Below are 24,707 nucleotides of genomic sequence, written 5' to 3' on the forward strand. Positions count from 1 at the left end.
AGTCCAGGACTCATTGGATCCCTGAGCCATTTTTTCATTAAGAACTGCTAATTTGAGCACATGATTCCAGCTAATTATTGATTAACTTGTGACCCTCCGAACAGCAAGGCAGGCTCTGGGAGGCACACAGCATGCCTTTTGGCCGCTTCAGCAACGCGGTGATTTCAGAGCACCGCGGAGTGACGGCGCAGAGCAGTCCTTCTCTGCCGGCTTGGTCAAGCTGGGGAAGTTCTTGGGTGGTTTGGTGCAACTGGCATTTCTGTTCCAGCTCTGTGGAGGGGGAGCCCGCAGGGCAGCCCCCGTCTCGCATACTGCAGGAGCAGGGTTGGCATTCACCCCTCTGGTGGGTGCAATGTGCAGGTTGCAGCCGTCAGGATGATACAGCCGTCAGGGTGGGTGCAGCCATCAGGGTGGGTACAGCCGCAGGGTGGGTGCAGCCATCAGGGTGGGTACAGCCGTCAGGATGGGTACAGCCGTAGGGTGGGTACAGCCGTCAGGGTGGGTGCAGCCGTCAGGATGGGTACAGCCGTCAGGGTGGGTACAGCCGTCAGGGTGATACAGCCGTCAGGATGGGTACAGCCGTCAGGATGGGTACAGCCGTCAGGGTGATACAGCCGTCAGGATGGGTACAGCCGTCAGGATGGGTACAGCTGTCAGGATGGGTACAGCCGTCAGGATGGGTACAGCCGCAGGGTGGGTACAGCCGTCAGGGTGATACAGCCGTCAGGATGGGTACAGCTGTCAGGGTGATACAGCCGTAGGGTGGGTACAGCCGTCAGGATGGGTACAGCCGTCAGGATGGGTACAGCCGCAGGGTGGGTACAGCCATCAGGGTGATACAGCCGTCAGGATGGGTACAGCCGTCAGGATGGGTACAGCCGCAGGGTGGGTACAGCCATCAGGGTGATACAGCCGTCAGGATGGGTACAGCCGTCAGGATGGGTACAGCCGCAGGGTGGGTACAGCCATCAGGGTGATACAGCCGTCAGGATAGGTACAGCTGTCAGGATGGGTACAGCCGCAGGGTGGGTACAGCCGTCAGGATGGGTACAGCCGTCAGGATGGGTACAGCCGCAGGGCCCAGCTGACGCCAGCCTGGGGTTGCACTTTGCCGTCGTTTTGGCCCTGTGGTCAAGGCACGGAGAGGCGTTTCATTCGCCATGGCGTATGGTCTTCAACCCCTTGGAGTCGACAGACACCTGCTGTAGTATTTCACCCTCTGTAAATGGATCCATTTTTAATGCTTAAATGAAATGCATTTAATTATTTGAAACACTTCTTATTTTAGTGCTATTTTTGATATTCAAATAACTCTGTTGCAGAACATATTGTTTATAGGCATGATGTAGTACTGGATTTCTAGGGGCTTTTTTCTTTTCTAGGGGCTTTCGACCTTTTTCCACGCTGCAATGTGTTTCCTTGGGACCGGCGGGTACATCGGTGAGCGGCTTTTCGCGTTCCGTCGAGGAACACGGGCTGGATTACCGAAACCATTCCCTCGGCGCGGCCGGGGCTTCCGCGGACCTCGGGGCCGCCGCACGGCTGCCCGCAGCACGCGCACGCTGCCGGCGGGGCCGAGGAGGGGAGCGCCGCCAGGGGGCGCGCGAGGCACCGGCCGGGGCAGCGCGGGGGGGCACTGCCGGGACCGGCACTGCCGGGACCTGCCCGCCCGGCCCCAGCCCCGCGGCCCCGGCCCCGCCAGCGCCTCCGCCCTGTCCCGCCGTCAGCCGCGGCCCGCGGGGCGGGGCTCCTCCAGATGGGGCGGGGCTCCTCCGGATGCGCCGCCACCGCCCCTGCCGCCACGCCATTGGCTCCTCCGCGCCGGACGGCGCTGCCCATTGGCCCGGCGGCAGCACGGCGGCGCCGGCGATAGGCGGGAGGCGGTGCCGGGGCGTGGCCAGCCGCCCCTGCCCGCCCCCCGCCCCTCACCGCAGCGCCGCGGCGCGGCCTCATTTCCCGATGCTGCCGCGGGCTGCAGCGCTGCCGCCGGGAGCCTCGCCGGGGCCTGGGCGTCGCTCGCCGCCGCCCGCCGGCCTCGAGGAGGAGGAGGAGGAGGAGGGGCCGCCGCGGGGCCGGGCCATGGCGAGCGGCGGCGCTGCCGAGAGCGTCCCGCGCCGGGCGGAGGCGACGGGGCCGCAGGCAGAGGCCGCGGAAGAGCCCGAGGGCGGCAGCCGGCGGTGGGGCGCGCAGCACGCCGGGGCCCGCGAGCTGGCCGAGCTCTACTCCCCAGGTGAGGGCGGCGGCGGGTGGGTGCCCTCGGGGGGCCGGAGGCCTCTGGGGGCGGCTCCCCCCCCCCCCGGCTCGGCTCCCCCCACCCCGCCCCAACGGCCGCTCCGCGGCAGCGCGGCCCCTCCCGGCGCGGCTTCAGGCACCCCGAGGAGCGGGGGGCCGGGCTGGGCCCTGCCGGGGCTGGGCCCTGCCGGGCGAGGCGGCCGGGGCTTTCGGCCGTGGGATGCCGCATGCCGGTGGCCCTGGGCCCGTCTGCCGCCCGCCCTCGTCTCGGCCTGGGCAGGCTGGGGAGTGTGGCGGGTCCCAGACACGGGCTGAGCGCCTGGGGCGGAGGTTGTCAAACGAGAAACGAATGCTCTTACCTTTAAAGACAAACAGAAAGTTAACCTTTCCGTCCAAAAGCAGGTGTACGGATTTGGTTGCTATGCGAGGTAACAACAGAAGCTTTTGCTTCAGAATATTTATTCAGTGAACTGCTGTGAGACACCCAGTCCTGGCACCTCAGAAAGGGGTGGAGGGATGTCTGAATTCTTGTTTTGGCCTTGCGTTCTTGAAGGTTGCTGCTTGTCAGAGCTCAGTAAAGTGACAGCAGCTTTTTGATTGTGCTACGGAAATAACAGCAAACTCCTTATAATAAAACGTCATTTGTTTTTAGCTCACAGTGTGAGCAGTGCTAGGTATTCTTGCCATTCCCAGTGAATTCATTTGCAGGTGAAGGATTAGAAAAGGGAAGACACGTTTTTGGCATCTTGCAGTTTCCAGCAGGTCAGCTGAACAGCTTAGCTTGCACATTCAAGGCAATTACTGGAAAAGCAGGTGTTCTTACTTGTACAGAGCTGAGTAATGATAAGAAAACAAATGCATTCATTAGTTCATCAGTTTTCTAGACTGTTCAGGGCACGTCTGCCCATTTCCACTTGAATTGGTTACCTCTTCCTTGCCTTGAAAGAAGGTGGTGTGTGACCTTTTTCAGCTGGTCTAGATGTGCAGTTCTGATCCAGGCAGTGACTGATTCCTGTGCTTTATGGAAAAGCAATCACTGACTCTACATATGCACTGTGCTCTTGCTCGTAAGAAGAAGGTTTTCCTCTCCAGACAACTAGCTACCCTTATCTTTAGCTCTAGATGGAAGTTCCTGTGAAGTAGTGTATGTATACTGATAGCCATCAGCAGTGAGCTGTGATAATATATTAGATGTGCAATTTTCTTCTGGCATTACATAAATAACTTACATAAACATCATCAGGATATGTGTTACGGTGGCAGCACGTGATGTTGAACTACTAAATTCCTAAGAACAGGGATTACATGTAATTGTGCGGAGTGAATATGGCTTTGGAGTATTTCCATGATTTCTTTAAGCATACGCTTCGTGGCTTTGGCACCTTATTCCTTCATGTGGGATGTACGTTTAAATTTGAGTGCTCCTTAAACACAAGTTATTGGTGCTGACTCCACTCCTTTGACTGATTTGCCTTCTCAGTCTGTCCCAAGCTGGGGTTGCCTTTCTGGACTCGGATATCTCCAGACAGTTGTCTCAGGAGCCCTGTGTTCAGAGTACAGTGCTGTTTGCATAGACTGAACTCGGGGGACTTGCTAGTGAGGAGCGAGTGTTTCCCCGCAGTGAGCTAATTGTTCTGTGAGGATCTACCCACTTAGCTCCTCTAATCAGGGTGTGGTTTTCTTAGGTAGGAAGTGAGTGTTAATTAACTCTTACTTTCGTTACTCTAGGGATCTCTTTATAGAATCTCCCATGTTGTGACCTTATGCTGTCTTGAAATATGCTTGTTCTTGGGTCTTAATTTAATTTTACGATTCTCTTCTCTGCTACTGCAGAGGGTGTTAATTTATATACTCGTGGCCTTTCTAGAACAAAACTCTGAACTGTAAAAGTCTTTGTTCACACTTCTTTAAAGTACTGCATCGTAGGCACATTGGAGATAATACCGATCCTCTTTTGATGTTCCTAGTTTCCTTTTCATTGCATGGTATAGTTGAGAAGGACTCGATTTAGCGTTTAGGAGGAGAAATTTGACCAGAGAGTTGGTCACCATAGAGGAGCTGTAGTAAAGAAGCCCCTCTCCTGAACGCATGCCAGGTGCGTCAGCACGCCTCTGCTCCTGTGAGAGGATGTGCTCCCCGCACATGGTCGTTACTGATTGTTCCCCCAAACTTGGGAGGTGTGAAGTGTGTCAGTCCGCAGGAGGGAGCGGGGAACGGTCTGCGGGGTTGACTGCTCTGGGAAGTCGTGGGCAAGAGACAGCTGCGCTGACTGGCACGTTAAAATAGGGGAAGACTGACCTGTCTGCCCCGAGTGTGTTCAGAGCTAACCACAGCCAGGGCCCTTCTGGGCCAAGGTGGTGGTTCAGGTCTTTTTGGATTTAGGCATTAAACGTCTGTTCTGATGCCTTAATCCATACGGGTCTCGCATTGAACATTCTCTTGCTCTCAACATCGGTGCCTTGTGAGGATCTAGCAGCGGAAAGCTTCTGCCTGTGCATCTGAATATTCAAAGTGTTACTGTACTCTGATGTGGCTGTTCTCTTTTTGTAGGCAGTAAATGAGGTTTCTGTAGAGGTATGAAGTAGTACAGCAAGGTAGAAGAGAGATTTTTTTGCCAATTCTTTCTCTGTGCTTGTTCTGTCTCTTGTCATCTCAGAATGGCTCAGAGGTCGTAGCCTTCTGCCTGGGAGCAGGAAGGCAAAGACAAGACTGCAGGAGTTAAGAAAGCAAGCCTAAGAAGTATTCTTGCAATGTCAGGAAAGCAATTCTAGGACCACCAAAATACAGGATGACGCTTTTTCCTGTTAGTACAACAGCTTTATTTACAAGCTCTGAGACTTTAATATTACAGATCATATGGAGTGATTTAACTACAGGGCATACGAGGCCAGAAATTTGTTCCCAGATGCAGCCATACCAGCAACACTGAATATTGAATGAAATGCAAATTTGAAAAAAAAGATGTGATGCAGAGGAATGTTATGCCAGCAACCGCAGGGAAAAGGAAACTAGGACAATGTGAGATGATGTCTGATTTGTCCCTGTTACTTGGGCAAGGGCAGAGAGAAGGGGTTAGTAGTGGCTCAGGGAAGAGGAATGTCATTTAACAAAATATGCACACCTCCTGTGGATAAATAAGTTTCTGTTCTGGTTCCCTGTCAGACAAATGGAGTGAATCGTCCAGGCAGTAGAATAGTCTGTCTGTATTATTTCAGATTTCAAAATGTCCTCTCAGATAAAAGTAAAACATGCTTTTTTTCCCTTTTCTTCCAACAGGAAAGAGACTACAAGAATGGATCTCTGTCATCTTATGCTTCTCTCTGATCTGTTTCAATTTTTACAATCTTCTCTTCTACTTGCGACTGGAACACACGCCCTCTGTTATTGTTGGCATATGTAAGTAGGAACTGCTCACTGCCGTGAACAAGGCAAGACTGTTGTAATGCTGGAAACAAACGTGTGATCTTTTAGGCTTGACTTACTGCTGGAAGGGGAGAGGGACATTTGTGTGTGCAACTGTACTGCCTCTGAAACTGAGACCATCTGCAAAAAACTTACTGCTTTCTGTCTTTCATTTCAGTGGCTTCTCAGTATCTCAAAGGTGAAGTTTTTGACATAGTTATTTAAGTTTGGTGTTGTTACGTAGTCACTGCAAGTATTGAGAGGGAAAATAGCTGTCAAGACTGTCAGAGTTGGAAGCAAAATACATTCATCGACAAAAATATTTACAAGAACTTTTCAGAAAGCAAAAGCCCAAGAGAAATCTTGTAAAAGGTGTTTCAGGCATGAAACTGGTTCGATTTCTGGGGACTGATAACTAAAAGCAAGTATTTTAGAGCATTATGCTTTCATGTCAGGATGTAAAGTTCGGCCTTTGTCCTGAATGATGGCCTTATTTTCCAGCTGTCCTGGTTTTGGCAGGGATAGAGTTAGTTTTCTTCCTAGTAGCTGGTGTAGTGCTCTGTTTTGGATTTAGGATGAGAATAATGTTGATAACACACTGATGTTTTAGTTGCTGCCAAGCAGCCAGGGACTTTTCAGCTTCTCATACTGCCCTGCCAATGAGAAGGTGGGGGGTGCCCAAGAGGCTGGGAGGGGACACAGCCAGGACGGCTGACCCAAACTGGCCAAAGGGATATTGCATACCATATGACATCATGCTCTGTATATAACTGTGGGTTGGCCAGGAGGCGGGGTGGCTTGGGAACTAGCTGAGCATCAGCTTCATGTGGTGAGAAATTGTGCTGTGCATCATTTGTTTTGTACATTCTTTTATCATTATTATTATTATTATCTTTCTTTTCCGTCCTATTAAACTGTCTTTATCTCAACCCATGTTTTTTATCTTTTTCTTCGATTGTCTCTCCTATCCCACTGAGGGGGTTAGGGAGCAAGCAAATGGCTTTTTTTAGCTGCCAACCAGGTTAAACTATGACACCAGCAATATAAGAAAAGTTGCAGCTTTCTTGTTGTAATAAATGTGACTCTTGATTTCTTATTACTTCATTTGATCAGAAGTGAGGACAAGCAAGTGCAGTTTCATATCTTTGCCGTAGATGTGTAGAGGTATTTAAGTTGGCTGGATCTTGGCAGCATGGGGCTAGCTGGTCTAGATGCAGTGTGAGCTGGTGATTTCACCCTTTCAGCAAAGGAGAGGAAGAACTAATAAAGGATTCTAGTTTGATGCTGTATAGCTTTACTGATAGAATCAGGATTAGCATGGAATTAGCTAAAGGAAAAACTTGTCTGAGAACAAGCTGGGTGTGAAAAGGGACTCCGCAACATTCATTAATTATATCATTCACAGCCTAACCCTGTGCTCAACTTGAATGTTGTTTAACACTTGGAGCAAAAAGTATCAGTGTTTACATGTGCTTTGTGTTATTAGTGTAGTATTGAAATGCTGTTGCACAGAACGTGTCTCGAGAGCGGGCAGCGGAGCAGGCTGAGCTGCAGCAGGCGGTGGTCTGTGGGCATTCTCTGGGCAGCAAGGGTCACTGGTGCCCGCAGGGCCGTGTACGTAGGGAGGGGACGTGGGAAAAGGAAAGGGATTACATTTAGAAATTGGAGGAGTCAGCTCTGCGATGCATGCCTTTCATACTTTTCTGCTAAACTTCTAATACGGGATGAGGGAGGGAAGAGAATAGTAACTAAGCATTTCACCCATCTTCTACTGTACTTGCGACGCATATTGAATGCAATATTAACTTTGTGTTGGGTGTGTATAAATGTTTACATATTTTCATATGAATTATGATGTCATTCGTTAGGACACCATATAAGCTAGCTATAGGTGTTCAGCTTCTGTGCTTTATAATAAAAGTAACTTTTCTGTGAGCTCTGAGGCATTGTATGTTTTAGAAGAGAATAGTACTTGTTTGTAATCACTGTTGTGTATTGCTAACGATTTAAAAAAAAAAAAAACCAAAACCAAAACAAACCCAGCAGATTCAGATAGTGATATATCAGCTGTCAAAGCTGAGAAGCAGTAATTCCTGATGTCTGTTTAAAGGTCATTGTCTTTGCGTTGGGGGCAAGAGGGAGTGGTGTCCTCCCACTGTCAGTCATTGTGGCTCATTTGCCTAACTTAGTCTTGCCTGCCCTCAGCTGATGAGGTGGAGGCATGGGGAGGAATGGAGGTGGATGTGGCACGAGAACTGCTCCATAATGATGAGGGCAGATGTAGACAAGAGAATCGGTAATGATGGTTAACCTGTAGTGCAATCTGTTTGCAACTGTCTTTCATCTCAAAGTTAATATTGATAAAAGCTTGAGTTCTCTGATATCCTGGTTACCAGTTTAACTGATAAAGCAGCCAATTCACTGATAATAATATTTAAGCAGTAGTGAATGATTAAAGTGGCAGAATCTGGATTCTGTGTAAATAAAGTAGTGTGGAAATAACTGATAGTGTGTATAAAAATGAGCGCAATAAAATAATAAGTGTCGCACGCTATCTTGTTTTGCTGTCTTCCTTCAACACATTATTTCTCCAGGTAAAGTGTGAATGAAGACTATAGTTCCCAATGATTACTAGGTTTTATTAAGTTTCGTGAAACTCATCTCCATCAATGTCCCGATTCCCAAATACCATATGAAACACAATAGGTAAGATAGGGAATATTGAGTCATAGTCATCATCAGATGTGTTCCTATTGAAAGCTTTCCTGAAGCTTAGATTAGAATATTGACCTTTGAGTTAGATCACAAAATAAACATTCTGCTAATAAAAACATAGCTCTAGATCAAGTTCGCATCAGGTCTTTGGAAATCTGAAAGTGATCAGTGGACTGGATCCGATCTGCTGCACAGACCTCTTCATTAAGATGCATTATTGGGACCCTGTATACTCTTATAGAAATACATATTTTCTTTTAAGAAATGGAGTAGTTTGAACCTCCCGCATCATTTCACCCAGCCTAAACCCTTTATCTATAATTATAGGCTGTGTTAGATTTTTTTTTTTTCCATGCCTTTAAAGGCACACATAGCTGTAACATGGGTAATACTGCAAATATCTTCATCTGGAAATTCTTGAGACAAAACTGATCTGATCCTTCTCTTCCTGGCAGCCTGAAAGCACTTACTTCCTTGTGTGATGTGAGCAGGCAGTCTGCGAAGAAACGAGCTCACGTGGCATGCTGTCGTTTGCTGTGCTGAATCACCTATGGGTGCTCACGCTGTGGGGTGAGCAAAGGCAGGGCAGAACTTTGTGGCGTGGTTTTAGAATAGCTCTTGAGCTGGGTTGTTTTCTGCTGACTAAAGGTGATCTTGCCAGAAAGAAAGAGGAACCCGTGTGAGTCTCTTGTCTTCCAGGCTGGTTTAGCAGGGACGTGAGACAATTTCCTTCCTCTCCTCACTGTCCAGAAATACACAGGCAAACAAAAAGTAGGCAGGGGATGGATTTTGTTTGCTTCTGTGTTAAATCCAGTCATGCCCTATTCTGAGTGTCTTCAGCTGCTGAGGAGCTATGAAAATTTTCCTTTTCGTGCAAGCTGACAACTATGTACATTTGAATTCGGTATTTTATTTGCATGCACGCGGTTAACTCCAGGGTAGGCTTGGTGAGGGAGGCTGGGTGTGATGGAGGTTTAGTACCCCCATTTTTCAGCTGCAGCTGAACCGTCCCTCTGCAGTGGGGCAGCATCCTGGCAGTGCTGCGAACCAGAGCCGCCTCTGCTGCCGTCATGGACGCTCTGTCGTGCCGGGGACGAGGCTGGCATGGGTGGTACTAGTGTGATTAGCAGAAAAGCCTCACCGAAACATGTGAGATTAGGCTTGAAATCTCTTATGCCTTCAGGTGAGTTTGTGGTGTCCGGCATATTATTAAATATACATGAGTTGTGTGTATATATAGGTTGCATATTAATAGTATCTGGATAAAATGTTTGGCAGGTTACACCACAGACTCTGGTTGTCATTTTTCCCTCCCTCCTCACGTGTTTGTATAGGGTTTGAAAGATTTTCCCAAATTGGGTGACTTGTTTCTGACGCTTGACTTTTATCTGCAGCCATGTTTGTTCTTAATAGATACTGTTTATTGCAGTCTTAAGAAAAAAAATCAATTAATTTTGTGTTGTAGCACGTTCATAAGAACTGCACCGTGTAGGGCAGATAATCTTTAGAAACATCTTGTGACACAAGATACAATTAATCATGGCTGACTTGAGAGATGGGGAACTAATTTTTTTAAACCCGTTGGAGGTACATGTTTCATTATTGCAGATGATGTGGGTTAGCAAGAGAGAGCGTGCTGAAAGAAATCTTAGTTCACTTTCAGAATAGAACCTTGCTCTCATCAAGGCCCAAAACCTTTTTGTTTCAAGCTTGAGTAGCTCTGTAGAGCTGCACTTGGTTAGCTGCATTGCAGAGCCAAACGATGAGTGTGTAAACTCTGGCACACGTTGGAGTAAAAGCACTCTAGAGACCATGAACGCTTTATGAAATGGGCTGCTGTGCATGTGGGTCAGCTGCTGCAAAGTCCTGCTGCCTTACGGTGAGACACAGAACTGTAACGATGTCGCTTTACCTTGGATTTATTTTGTATATTAAAATGAGTTTCCACTTGAAATTTGGATTTAAAAGGTCCTTGAAATTACACCAGGGAAACCTCAGTTAACAAAGGAAAATTACCCTTTACTTCAGTGTTGGTCCAAATAAGCCAAATCTTTGTCACCTGCTGTGTCACCCCACCTGAAGTAACTATCAGTTGCTTCACTGCCGTGGGTAACTTTGTGTTTTCCATCCTAAACTGTAGCATATCTTAAAGATGGAGATTCCACAAGTCGTGATTAAATAGGCAAAACTTTGATTCTATGTTTTGTTGCACTTTGTCTTGCACTAACACAATTTGTATTATATCTTCTTCCGTGGATCTGTTTTGTCGTTAGTGTTGTGGCTAACCTAGGAGCTCTAGGCCTTTCTGGCACCAAAGGACCCTGGAGGCTGTTGGTCTTGAAAGTGGAATTACGGAGTACGAGTGCCGGTTTGCGTCCGGGCAGGTGATGTTGACACCAGTTCCCTGTTCCTGGTGTGACTTGGATTAGGGGATGAACTTCTCCAGCGTGCTAGCAGCTGTTCTCGGGCAGGGTGGATGAAGGCCGTACCGTGATGGGGAGAGAGGACCCCTTCTCCCTGCTTACCCTGGTAGGGGAGGGAAGCTGGGGACATGGCCCCGTCCGTGCTTTCCCACTTGTGTGCACAGCGGACGTGCTGTTGCTCTTTGTCAGCAGCGGGACTGGGACAAAGAAAGCTCTGTGTGCTTGCCCAACTGTCAGGGGCTCTCTTAAAGTTGCAGGGGACTTTGGCTGGAGGATTTAAGAACGACCAGGTCTCAGTGGCCCTGGTTCACTCCGAATAGTGCCTCTTGCACTTCAAAACACGAACACGTGCTGGAGCGTTGCCCTGATGGAGTGGGTTATAGTGAGTGGTGACAGTGATCCGCTTCGGTGAGAGAGTGCAAGCCTTGACCACCACCACCACCAGCATCGGGGCTGCTTGCGTCCCGCGCCAGCAAACGTTCAGGTATTAGGTCTCCTATGGGTGCCAGCCGGCATGCACAAAACTGCCCCCTGCTCCCCAGAGCTGAGCTCACCCTGCTTGATTCCTGGGAGCGTTTTAAATGGATGAATCCAGAGGATTAGTTTGATTAGTTGTATGAATGAAAGTATTGGATTTTTATTTTTTTAATGAGGGAAAACTTGCTCTTTGTTTTCATTTAGTATCCATTGTTCTCTTGTTCTTTTAATCACTTTCTTCTGGGATGGCTTAATTGCTTTTTCTAGTAATGCATTTTCAGGGAAAAGAAGTACACGCAATGGTACTTTTTGTTTAAGAACCAGAGGCCTAGGTAAAGTTCTCAGGACTTTGTCACTTCAATGTGACGGGTGCTTCGCAAGCACTCCATCAGCAGGACAAATAGTAGGAATAGCTTGCTTTGTGCTAATAGACTGAGATTAAAGACATGAAAATAAAATTTGGCGGTTCCTACCGTTAAGTTTATTGGGTCGTGATTCTTAGCCAAGTCATGCTTTTGGTAGGTGAATGTTTGCTGTAGGACCTGCCGCTGTTCAACTCCGGAGGAGGCGGTACCCCAATCCCTTGCGGATCCCCGCATGGTGGGCTCTGCCCGGTGCTGGGGTGTGGGTCTGTGCCAGAGGTGTGCCCAGAGGTGTGCGGCGCTGGGACGCTGGACTCAGCGTACAGGGGAGGGAGGAGAGGTGTCCGCTGTATCAGTAGTGTGCCCATCTTGCAAAATTAGCTTGTGTGACTTAAGATAGACTTTTCCCGTCTCTGGAGCACATGTATTATGGACGTGGCTTATTTGAAAACCTAGTTATAATGTAATATAACTACTATATGTAATAATAATATAGTATCTAGGCCCTTCTTTTATTTCATAGTTCAGCTGTGTTCTCTGCTTCCTTGCACTGTTAGGTCCAGTTCTGACTGAATCTTTCTCAGCTTTAAATAGCCAAAATGATTAACTCTTTTTTTGCTTTTAAGCTGCTACAATTTATACTTGTTGAAATGTTCTGGGATTATTTTCTTAGCCTCATAACTTGCCATGATATCAAACCCCTGCCTTCTCTGCACTGAAGGCCACTAAATGTGGAATGCAGATTGGACTAAGGCATTTCATTTTTATAAACATATAAGTAACAAACAACCTTTACTTTAGCATATTGATTTTTCTGTTGTGGAATTAGCCACTCCTCTGACTCTGCAATGCTGTAATATTCAACTAGTTTTTACAGTCAATGATTAAAAATTACTGTACTTATCAATGATGTTACACAGTAGCATCATTATTTAATAACATCTTATGCTGTTGTTTTTTCTCTCCAGAGACACTAACTGAATTTTTACAGTAAATATGAAACTGTATATACTCTACTGTAAGGCTTCTGGGTTACAATTTGAGAATTGCATCTATGCAACACCAGACTTACACTTGGTTCTGTAAAATTTCGGTGAAGTTGCGAGCATGCAAAATAGTTTTCACTTGAACACCTCGTACCTGAAACATCCCGCTCTCATTTGGCTTCCTTCCGCTCGCACCTGGGAGCAGCCAGATTGCAGGAAGTGGTATGTGACTTGCTCGCAGGAGGAGTCTTTCGTTAAGGTTGCAAGTTGTAATCTCTCAGTTTGGTACTTAAGCACGGAAGAGGAGGAGTGGGGACTTTTGCTGCGGCACAAACCCCCACACGTTGTCTGGTTTCTGAACAGAACACCAGCGGGAGCAAAGCCATCTTGTGTCAATTACACATTTGGGCCAGTCACACTTCCAGCCCTGCGACCTGCTGCCCGGCAGGAGACTTGGCTGTCTGAGTGCCAGCGTCGTGCTCTGGCATGTCCCCCGACTTCCTCGGGGTATCCCGAGGGTGCTGCTGTGCCTGTCGGCATGTCTGCACGGAGGATCACAAGCACGGGGTGGCTGGAAAAGAACAGCTGTTCTAGCAAATGTATGTGGCAGTCATGCTTATTTTAAAACATCTGCTACTGGTTGAAGTTCACTTGTACACCTTTGGTCTCCCTGTATGCTAGGCCTTTTTCTTTTTTCCTGATTCAGCAGTCTGCTTCCAAATTAGAGAAATCCTGGTGTTTTGAGCAAGTTCTGCAGCTCGCTACTTAACTGCAATGCCTTCTTGCCCTCCTCCTGTCTTTTCCGAGTACTCGCCTCCTCTTCAGATATAAGCCATGGATGGGCTGATCCTCCATCCCACCGCTCCACAGGCTGGAGTAAAACTAACATGTACAGAGCAGCATTTCTCTAATGCTTTACTGATCTTGCTTCTAATGAGTATGTGAATCTACCGTTTGCAGTTCATATATATCTATACTGTGGATATCCTGCTTTTTCTGACTTAATCATTAACTCTGAATTTGTGTTCAGGGCTGTCACTCTTATCTCACCCTCCCAACCTTGATGACAGAGCATCAAGATCTTATACCACCTTAGAGAAGTAGCTGAACACTTATGCCTTGGGTTTCCCATTTTAACTAATGACAGTACTAGGTATATGAGAACATTGAATTCAATTCATTGCCGTCTGAGGTGCTGTTTGAGCCTGGAGGCGGGATGCAGTGTTACGATGCTAGTCACGTATAACCCTTGGTACAGATTTTGCTCTTTTATTACAACTTGTCATACACAACTGCTGAGGAGTGAGCAAGCCCTTCTGCAATACGGCTGAAATATGCTTCCTGGTAGTTAGGCTTTTTTCAGATTGCTTTTGTATAATGCACTGCTTCAGGCACCCTCCATTCTTTCCTCTTAGTTTTCTACCAGCTGACATCAAAGTAACATGCAAAATATCTATTGAACTGTCAGTATTTTGCCTCTATTTTTGTTGTTATCTTTGCTGTTATTTCAAGGTCTGATAATGCAGCGTGCTGGAGGCGATGTGGGTTAATAGGATGATTACCTCAGCAAGAATGGTATTTTAGTTGTTGCAAAGTGAAGTGTTGTTTGGATATCTTCCCCCTGAATCAAGGCTGTTTGCTCTTTCAGCTGCTAGGTGCAGATCTAAAAGCTATTGTGCTCCACCCTGTCTCACTAAGCTTATATGTGTGATCTGAAACAAAAACTAGTGTACAGAATTTACTGCTTATTAAAAAAAAAGCTGTCTTCAGTGCAATAAGGTGACACACAAAGGATGGAGTGTCTCCTGCTGTATTTAAGAGTTTGGGCCAACTAGGTAATGGATTCAGCAGTGGGGGTTGATTTATAACATGAAAAGAAAGTTTTTTGGGGTAGTAGGTGCCACACTAAGCCTGACTTCTATTCCTTCTCCCTTTTTGAGAAGGAAAGGCAGGGGGAAGGATTGCAGAGGTGAGGGACCAGCTAAGCAAAAGGTAACCACGTGGATGGCTAGATCTGAAATATGCTGTGCTGCATGCACTGCAGGCAACTGCTCTGCCCTGAAGATGAAGAGTGTTTTATCAATAGCAACAGAACAACCTCATCCTCTCTCATGTTCTAACAATTACCTGCTCTTTAGCAATCCTGCTACTGTTACAAGAACTTCATCAAACTGGACTCTGAAGGCAGCTGACCTAAGTGTCCTGATTGGAGCAGGAAAATCAGGCAAAGTCCAGATCACTACCAGGGTAAATAAAAGTTGTGTGATTTATGGGGAAAGATACACATTCGTTGGTTTGTTTCCTGGCATATCTCAGATTGCTTTTAAGTCTCTGTGAGAGGGAGGAGTAACAAGATGCCTTGGAGTCAAGGTGAACCAGTATACCAACAATTTTAATTTTTTGTTTGGATTACAAGTGAGTTGGAATTGTCTTGCCTAACGTCTTAGCAGGCAGGGGGGTACCTGCCCATCACAAAAAGTCTATAAATGAGAAGCTGTACCTGAAGAAAGTCTTCAGACACAGAGAAACAAATGCTGGCTAGGGGAGGAGAAAGCCAGGAATTCTCCTAGCTTCATAGACACCTGAAGAAGAGTTGGTGAGGCAGGCAGAGCACAAATAAATTTCCTGCATCACCTCCGGTTTTGCAACTCCCTGCTGTTTCTGGTGCAAAGACTGTGTTACAATGGCCAACTGCTGTAAACAACCCGATTTTTTTGTAAATATGAGCAGGGAAAGCTAAAGAACTATGTTCCAGCTGTTCTGACCTGGCTCCGTGACTACTTCTCTGGCTTGCATGGACTCACAGGCTTCTCTGAGGACTGCCAGACATGCCAATAGTAAGTGACTGTGCCATATGCTCTGAGCACCAAATGAGAGCAGGGAATTGCTAATTGAGCTGCTTTGAAACGTGTTTTGAACACACAGTCTTTGTATTTCTGTTGCTGTGACTCATTTAACAATAAACTGCAAGATCAGTATATAGTGCTTTAATTGGCTTGAACTGTGTATGTGATTTTGAGGGACTTGCACTGAGATCAGATGCTGTCAATTCCCAGGTATGTCATATTTGCACAGAACACAGTAGCTGTTTTGAAACCTGAGTTGTGCTTCTGCTGAATCCTTTTAACCAGACCTGCAGGTAAGAAGTGTGTGCTGCCTTCCCTTTTCAGAGCCTGGATGCTGGCTCTGCAGAGAATCACCAGAGAATGCTTGATTATGTATTCATTGGGTGGTCGATCTTAGAAAAAATGAACAGAAAGATCTTTCTGGTATCTTTATTAACCTGAAGGGACTGTGCTGCAGTGAAAAGGGATCCTGATTATTAGTCTGGTTCATTCTTCAGCAAATCTAGACTCCATCCAGACCTGGTTAATCTCTCTTGAAACCAGGTCAGAGCAAGATGTGCAGGCTTGAACTGGTACCTCTTGGTGTGTCTGTTCTTTAAAGGGCAGGGTCTGACAATCGTAAATCCCTCAAGCGCAGGGGTCCCAAGGCAGTATCTCACTCTCTGCTGTGTTACTATAGCCATATTGTTGTGCTGTATGCCACATTCCTCCAGCCTCTCCATTAAAAACAAGGGAACTTCTTCAGCAATCTTCTCCGAATTTTCTTCCTCAAAAGCATAAAGAGTGTGGCAGTCAAGCTCGTCCAGGAGGGCATCTCAGACTGTGTTGGAGACTTCATTACTAAAGGGACTGGGAACCTGGGAGTAGGATGATTTCTGCAGGTGAAGAGTGATAAGTGTCTGTTAAACACCATCTGACATTTCTGTGACTAACTGGGCAATATACAGCTGCTCTGATCAAATAACATCTTTTATGTCCTTAGTTTTAAACACCAGGATTACCCAGAAACTTGGATAGGTAGATTATCCAGAACATGAAAGCAGAAATAGGACTTTACGTGTAAGAATTGAAAATCATCTTTACTTGACCACATTTTTGAAGTTGTTGAGGTTATCAGCTAGAAAAATCTTTACACTTGTTGCAACAACCTCCATTTAATGGTGTATCTAACATGCAAATATCACAAGCGTACAGTGTCACTTACAGGGAATAATTAGCATGGTTTCTGGGGCCTTGCCTGTAGCCTTGCAGATGCCATAGTTTTAAAGTTGTTTGATGTTCCAGTCTTATTTTGTAAATAGTATTGCTGTACCCAGGAGTGGCTTCTTACTTAGTGCTTATCTGTAGTCATTAGAGTTCAGTGCTTCTTGTTTACAGACATAAGGGACCAAGGGAGAAGAAGGGTCTGCAGATGGTATTACCTGTTGGGATGGCTTTAACAGCTATTTCATAGCCAAGTAATCTCTTAAACACTACTGAAGAAGACTAAGTGACTCAGTTCTAACTTACTAGTATTTTCATACTAGCAATTGTAAAGGTTTGTCAAACTCTTCTGTAGAAGATGGGTTAAACAGAAAATCTACAGATTTAGTGAAGATTGTAACCATCCAAATGGTGTCTTGTTAACCTCTTGCTCCTAGTTGCCTGACCTTATGTTTATTCAGATTGGGTAGATCTCGTGTAGTTGTAAATATCTAAGAAAGAGGTAGATAAACAAGCAAACTTGTAAAACAAATACAAAATGTGAATATGTCAGTAAAAATGCTTTTGTGTGTCTAACTGTCTCTCTCCTCATTCAAGTTGCAGGAGTTATCACGGCTGACTTTTTATCAGGATTATTTCACTGGGGAGCAGATACCTGGGGATCTGTGGAGCTACCCATAGTTGGAAAGGTTTGAGATTCTTATCCTGAAGCTTGAAAAAGTTATGAAATACTTCTCAGAAACACTTCCAGTATTCCCAGCTGTGTTGGACAGTGTATATAAGCTGTACCTTTCTTGCAGTCTCACCAATGTAACCAGCTCCCCCACCCCCAGAACCCTCCTCCACTAAATGGCACGGTGTATTGTTGGTAAAGTGCCATGTTTACGCTTGGCCTAGGTGACATGTGCAAGGTGACACTGTTCCATTTTATCACTTTGTTGAAGGTTTGCACGCAGTTTTGCAATACCAGTGTCCACAGACCTTCCCAAGGCACTGTGGGAATGGCCTGACACCGCAAGTGTAGAATCCTGGCCAGACTTGTGTAGATCTTCCAACAGGCCAATAAACACAGAGACGTGGAGAATTGCTCCTGTAGCTAAACTCTCTAAAAGCTGTCTTGTAAAACATGAACACGCTCCAGTAAGAAATCTTGCCAGTTGTCTGCACTACCAGCCCCTGTTTTAAAGGTGGTATTAGAATGGTGATGACTAAAGATTTAGATTTGAGGTGTATTATACATCTGCAGCTACAAATGCCAGATGCTTATTGGAAGCAATAATCTTTTTAAAAATAAACTTCTTCATAGCTACCATTAATTGCTTCTCACAGTGCAATATTAGAAAGATCTCTATTAAAAAAAAGTATATGGGATATTCTATGGGATATTCCTTGTCATTATCCAGAAATACATGAACTAGAACAGCAGAATTATGACTGTTGATTTTAGGCTTATCTTTGTTCACCTTCAATAGACTTAGTCCTTGAATCCCTGTATCTGTGGACCATAGTTTAAAACAAAAAAAAAAAGGGGGGGGGCACTGCAGGAGACTATGCATTAGATAAGCAAGAGTTCAGACTGGTCAGAACACCTTTGCATAGGCTGTACATGATGGATGTGATAAAGGCAAATAGTGTGCTACGTGTCCAATTTGCTCTGTCTCCTCTGGAATTGTGTATTCAGATGTGATTTCTTCTCCCATAGAAGACTTCTGTATAGTATATTTGGCTTACATTGGTTTGTCTATGTAATTTAACTTGTATTTAGTCTGTTAACACTGTCATCTACAGCCCATACAAAATGTTTGGCTGAATTTTCATTTTTTAGTATTTTCTTGGTTTATGCTGCTTAACAAGTGACTTATATTTGTGAATTTCACGGGCTTATTTTGTCTGTAAAATTAGGATGCTGATGCTTTGATTTTGAGATCTAGAGACTAAAAGTCCAAAGTGAAAACTAAGAATAAAACTGAAAAGCAATCAAAACTGGATTTGAGTCTGAGAACTGAATTGCTTTGCAAATGTAAATCAAGTTATCTGAAGTGTTGTGATCACAAGAGTTTGAGTCCTGCTTGCATGCTTGGTGCTGTGGAACTCTCTTAAACTCAGTCATCAGATTTGAATGCATGCGAGGTTTTGGGGGTTTTCATATTTTTCTTTCCAAGATCATTATTGAGCCATGGTGTCACATTTATCAATTTGGTTTTTTTCAGGCTTTCATCAGACCTTTTAGAGAACATCATATTGACCCCACAGCAATTACCAGACATGATTTTATAGAGACCAATGGAGACAACTGCTTTATGACACTAGTCCCGTTGGCAAACATGGCATACAAATTTGTTTCTTTTTCCCCAGGTAAGCTGTTATTTCTGACTTAACGTGGATTTAGCAGTTTTGTTGATACTTAAATGAATATTTGTCTGTGTGAAGCTAGGAGAAATCAATGCATGAGAGATGGCAAGTAATAGATGTTGGAAGCATGATGCTCCTGGGAGGAAGGAGGGATTTTTATTTTTTTTTAAGGTGGGACAGCTAGATTCTCAACAGAGACTCTGTGGGTAAAGAGTCTTGCAAGGAAGCATTAGAAGTTACAGTAAATATTCTGTGCATATAGGGAAACTCATTATTCTAAAGTTTATAAAAATGCTTCATCTCTATGTAGAAGTACTTTATTTGCAAACTGGTAGTGAAAGAATTAAAGGATTAATTTAATTTTATAGATGGTAAATTCGGAGCTTAATTTCCTGTTTATGGCAAGTTGATAGACATTGACATTTACCAGCCTGTCTTGTGACATTCTGGAACTGCTTATGGCTCACTGGCTCTCGCGACACTTCTGGCAAAGCAGCTTCGTCGAGGCCTTTGTTCCTGCAGCACCAGGCAGCTCTGTCTGGGCAAGACGTCACTTTCCTAGTAGAAATTTACCTTTTCATAAATGGTATTTAAAGATACACGTCTTGTTTTACAGAGGCATTATATGAAACGTGTCCTTGGGAGTGTTATGTCTTTGCCCTTATCATCTTCATAACCATGACGAACCAGATTCACAAGTGGTCTCACACGTACTTTGGTCTTCCACGCTGGGTCATATTTCTACAGGACTGGCATGTCATCCTGCCACGGAAGCATCACAGGATCCATCACGTGTCTCCACACGAGACGTACTTCTGCATTACAACTGGTACTGCCATCTGGTTCATACTGCAAGCTCTTCTTAGTAGTCTGTGCAATTCACCTGGCAAGATGTAATGTAGTGACAGCCTATTAAATACCCAGAAAAATGACATGGTGAAGCTAACTATCCTCTTACTTTCGCAAGTACTTCTGCTCATGCAGCATAAAACATGTGGGGGGAGGATTTGTGACTGGCTAAAAGGTAGCTTTCAGCCTGATGGGGTAGTCAGTGGTACTGAGATCCGATTGCATGATATCTTGGTAATCTCAGGCTAGTAATAGATTTTGTTCATTAAAGTCTTAAAGCTGCTGCTCTTTCAAAAGAGCATATCATCTGCAAGTGCAGCTTGCCTTGAATGCTCACTTCTAAAGAAAGGCTTCTGGATTTTCAGCACTCATTCATTCTGATTTGGGGCAGAGGAGTGGACAGGCTTGCAGAAAATCCCTCTTATGTATATTAAATTTTATGCCCAATGTACAGGTGGGTATATTCAGTCACCAGTGTTGCAGAATCCTGAACAAGTTATTCAAGTTAATCAGGTGGAAATAAACCATTTTAGTCCTTTGTTCTGTCATTGGCTTTGACAAACAATTTCTGTCAATTTTGAAGTATCTGCCAAGAAACAAATCTAGTTCTTGTGACCAGAATGCCATGTAAAAACACAGTACAATTAAAAAGCTTGACTTTACAGGTGATGGCAAAAATGTTGCCACCCTAAGAGCTTCTTTCAGTCCTACTATGTCCTGAAAGTTTAAGCTTGACCATTATTAGCAGTCTCGGGCTAGTTGGGGTTTTTTGTCGTTAAAATAAAAGCATGCGCTTCTGTTTGCTCCATGCTTTCTGTAAGTGTTCATACCATACTCGTCTGACATCAGACAGCATGTTAGATTGTATACTTGGATTTTTCAGTGGAGCAAAGTGTTTCTGCAGCCCTAATTCTCTTTCTTCTAGGTTAGAAGTGAGGAGGAAGACAGAAGTATGCAATCAATGTGCTATTTAAGAGGCCTTTACCAAGTAAAATAGGACTAGTTATAGTAATGCACTTGTCAGTGACTGAAGAGTAGGCAGCCAAGTCCAAAGAATATACTTGGATTCAGACCTGACCTGTGTACGTAAGGGTCCGCCACTGTACTGTTGCTAGGGAAGGTGTCTGATAACGGAGCTTTCTGGCATTCCCCATGTTAAAGCTTTTGGACTGACTGCTGGTTTTAGACACCAGGAAGGAGTTGCCTGTTCCTTGAGGGTTAATGGCTATGTTAATGAGTTGCATGTGCTGGCTTCCTGAAGGGCATCAGTATGCAGCCAGTTGAGTGGAGCTGCAGGATGGTGGGTGGGCTGGGAAAGGTCATGTCCAACTGCAGAAGGTGGCTGAAAACAGTGCCTGTTTTGATAGATCGTTAAAATCATAGTGTCTCATTAAGAACAATCTAGCTCTCTAGAAATATGATTTTTTTTCAGCAGTGAAAATCCTGGATGTTCTTTCCCTTTAGTGTTTCTGTCCACAATAGCTATAGACGCAGTCTAAGACATCACCAGCAAGCACAGTTGTTTTCCTTCTGGCTGTGTCGCTGCTGTAGGCTGGTACTCAGACCCGGCAGAGCTGGCTCTGCGGCAGCTTGTCTGTGTTCAGTCTTGCTCGTGCTGTCCTGTGTTTTACCTCTTTCACGTGAACTGCTGCTGCCAGCTCACTGTTTCCATTGTGGCAACAACTTCTTCATTCCTGCCTCTCCTTTGGTTTTGATTTTATGCCTTTTTTCCCTTTTCCAGAAATATACATGGAGTAAAGTATAATGTGTGCTTACAGAATAGTTCTGTAAGTGTGGGATAACTAATATAACCCTGTGTACATCCATCTCTTCCTGGTTGTAGGAAAATTTCTACAGGGAAATAACATTTCCTGGTACTGGTTTCTTTTGGTTTTCCTAGTTCTGCAACATTTAATAAGAGGCCTAAAGTTACTATAGAATACACTGTAATAAAACCCTGTGAAATTGCTGCTTCTTGCACTCTCCTGTCAGTTATATGTAGTTAGGTTGGCATCAAAATACAGTATCATAAAATCAAGTTAAAGTGCTAATTAATATCCTAAAAGTGAGACACAAAGCCTTGTGTGAATTCTAGCCTCACAGTCTGTACAGTGCAACATTTCTGCAAAGCATTCGAGATACCTTAAATTTGTAGGCTAGGAATGACACATTAAACTCCTCTTACATGCAGAACATGATGGCATTTATTGCCATTTTTACATAAAATGGTAAAAGCCAATTCCATATCAGCCTGTTGCAGCCCTTCTGGTTACTGGGAAGCAGAAGTGCTCTGTTCACTGGGTTGCACACCTTTGGGAGCGTGGTGCTGCTGTCTTCATCCAGGAAGTGTCCAGTGTCAGCTACTGTTAGATGCAACGTGGTACTACAACAAAATTTCCCCACCATAGGCTTTGTTAGCAATCAGTTATACAACTTTAATTTTGCCCAGGGAGAGCGTAATACATTTTGGTACCTTAAAAATGAAAATTTATGCTGGAACTATCTAAACTTGAGGTTTTACTTAAGAAAAAAATTTTACTTTATCGAGCCTTAGTTAGTGGTGTTTAGGTCCCAAATGGAAGTCTCTTTTTTTTTTAATTATTTCTTTTTTTCTAGAAACTGTAGCATTGATAATGTATTTGAGATTTCAGAGCCATGTTGTGTGCATTTACTTCCTTGTTGTACTACCTAATGAGAAACAGGGGGAAAAGCAGGGCTGGCTCTGGTGATGGGGAACCTAATCAGGGAAAAATAGCTGAAATTGTTGGGTTGGGGTTTTTGTTTGGTTCGTTATATTTCAATAGTAAATCTAAGGTGCTGCTAATAAAAATGTCTTGCTTCTAACAGAAATCATTCAACTTGACAGTCCTTTTCTGATAGCTTTGCAATGGCCATAGAGTAATCCACCTCTGAACTCCCCTTACATCTGCCTTGTGTTTAAATTAAAGAACATTATTAAATAAACATTGCAAGACATTGAACTTTGTCAAACTAATCCTTTTTTTCCTTTGCAATCACTTAGGTTGGCTGAACTATCCATTAGAGAAGATAAGATTCTGGAGGTGTTTGGAGAACATTATCCAAGGAGTTACTGGGGAGAAGCCAAGAGCAGATGACATGAAATGGGCTCAGAAAATTAAATAACTTTTGCCAGCCTTCTGCAATCCTTAACTTGTTGCCAATGTTGTTTTTTTTTAAAAAAAAAAAAAAAAAGCCATCAGCCAAATTCAAGACCTGCAAAGAAATAACAGACTCTAAAGCACAAACTAAAAAGTGCTAACACAGACTGTAATGAAAAGAACTAATTCTTAAAACAATACTTGAAATGAAGATGATTACTTTTACTGAGCACCTTTTCGTTTAGCCATGTCTGCTTACATCTTAGAAAATACTTCATCACTGTATCTCATAAGGCTATCAGGCAAGCCAGAAGGCAGGACAGTCACTCCATTGGTACATGGTGGCGTAGTAAACATGTGTTGTATCAACATTATTTAACACTTCAAAAATAGCTTGTTGCCTAAGATGTATAGGGGGAATGTTGACAGCAGTTTGTCACTTCACGTTTGAGTCCAAATACACCGCATGAAAACAGTGCGTCAGAGTAATGGAAGCCTATAAAATCATCACTGTTCGATGCACTTAGTGATCGATAAACTTACAGCTCTATCTTTGCTATCATGTTAAATCTAATTGATGTAGTGTGGAACAGACTTTGAGAATCCCACTGCACCAGTGGGCCACAAATCCTCAAGTGTCTTCAGTTTCCCTTAAAATAAAATTGTTCTACTCTCTACATGGAATTAAGCAAACTGTTTCTGCATAAGCCTTCAACTTAACAAGCCTCTGAGTAGAGGGAGGGCACCCAGTACCAAACGTGCTCGTGTTTGTTCATGTGGAGTGCTCACTGATGAGTCTTCTATTAAGTGTTTCCTACCCTGACAATAAATGTTTAAAATAGTTCTAGCATTGGGCACATTGCAAATAGCTGTATTCAAGAGCTCAAGGTATCAAACTTGTAATGCTAGAAGGGAAATGTCAATGACTGGTGTTTTGTTCTTTTTTTTTTTTTTTTAAGGTGCTTGCTTGTTTCTGTAAATAATATAAAGCCTTAATCTCTTCTGGTGTAATGGAATAATATTTTAATGTGATGTTTGAATGTATATAATATATTTATAACAAAGCCGTCGGATAATACTAATCATGTTTGTTAAGTCTTGTTGCTGTTCTTCATTCATATGTTGTCAGCACTTAGTCCAAGAACTTGATCACTGGTTGCAAAATGCTTGATGTTTTTCCAGTCGCCTGAAACACCTTGCAACCTGTTCAGTCTTGTTTAAATTGAAGCGATCATTTGTTTTTTCAGCTCTGTAGGAGGTTGACACTATTACAGCAGACTTCAACACCTTTCAAGAAGTGCAACTCATTCTGCTTTGGAGGCTAAGGAGTAACTCTGCTGGACTGGGGGAGGGAGTTCCCCTAAGAACATCCACAGACACTTTATCAAGTGAACGTGTTTTGGATCTTGTCTAATTCTCTCCCAAATGAAATCTTACTGACGGTCAAATCTAAAACCATTTTCCTTTCCCTAGTTGTAAATTGTGTTGAATCCAAACCGTCTTTTCTTGAAGCGTATGGTCAGGGGGGCTTTTGAGTCATGGGTTTAGACTCAACTTCTTTGGATGTGAGGGACCGCACCTTCTTAAACAGTTGGGGCTTGGCAATTCTCCTTCAGTGGAAATGACTGAATGCAGATGTGTTTGAGCTGGACACTATGGATTACAATTGCACTTGGTACCTTGTTTGCAAAATATTCGGCATGTTTAAATGATTCAGACCTTCAGAGAACTTTATACCATT

At 44.4% G+C, this 24,707-nt stretch overlaps 1 protein-coding gene across 1 annotated transcript; it reads left to right on the forward strand.

Moving 5' to 3' along the window:
- Positions 1-1,921: 1,921 nt before the first annotated feature.
- On the forward strand, positions 1,922-23,977 carry PEDS1 (plasmanylethanolamine desaturase 1). Its single transcript, XM_054845021.1, has 6 exons — positions 1,922-2,230; positions 5,509-5,628; positions 17,244-17,335; positions 18,857-19,001; positions 19,615-19,827; positions 22,870-23,977. The coding sequence occupies exons 1-6, from the start codon at positions 1,960-1,962 to the stop codon at positions 22,989-22,991; spliced, it is 963 nt and encodes a 320-aa protein (XP_054700996.1). The 5' UTR covers positions 1,922-1,959; the 3' UTR covers positions 22,992-23,977.
- Positions 23,978-24,707: the final 730 nt, after the last annotated feature.

Source organism: Grus americana, chromosome 17 (assembly GCF_028858705.1).
Source record: "Grus americana isolate bGruAme1 chromosome 17, bGruAme1.mat, whole genome shotgun sequence".
Lineage (NCBI taxonomy): Eukaryota > Metazoa > Chordata > Aves > Gruiformes > Gruidae > Grus > Grus americana.

Bases quoted from the DNA above. Each gene is read 5' to 3' on its own strand.
- PEDS1 (XM_054845021.1), top strand. From the start codon at position 1,960: ATGCTGCCGCGGGCTGCAGCGCTGCCGCCGGGAGCCTCGCCGGGGCCT. The intron at 17,336-18,856 runs GTTTGAGATTCT...GGTTTTTTTCAG, and splicing joins AGCTACCCATAGTTGGAAAG to GCTTTCATCAGACCTTTTAG. The intron at 19,828-22,869 runs GTACTGCCATCT...GCAATCACTTAG, and splicing joins GTACTTCTGCATTACAACTG to GTTGGCTGAACTATCCATTA.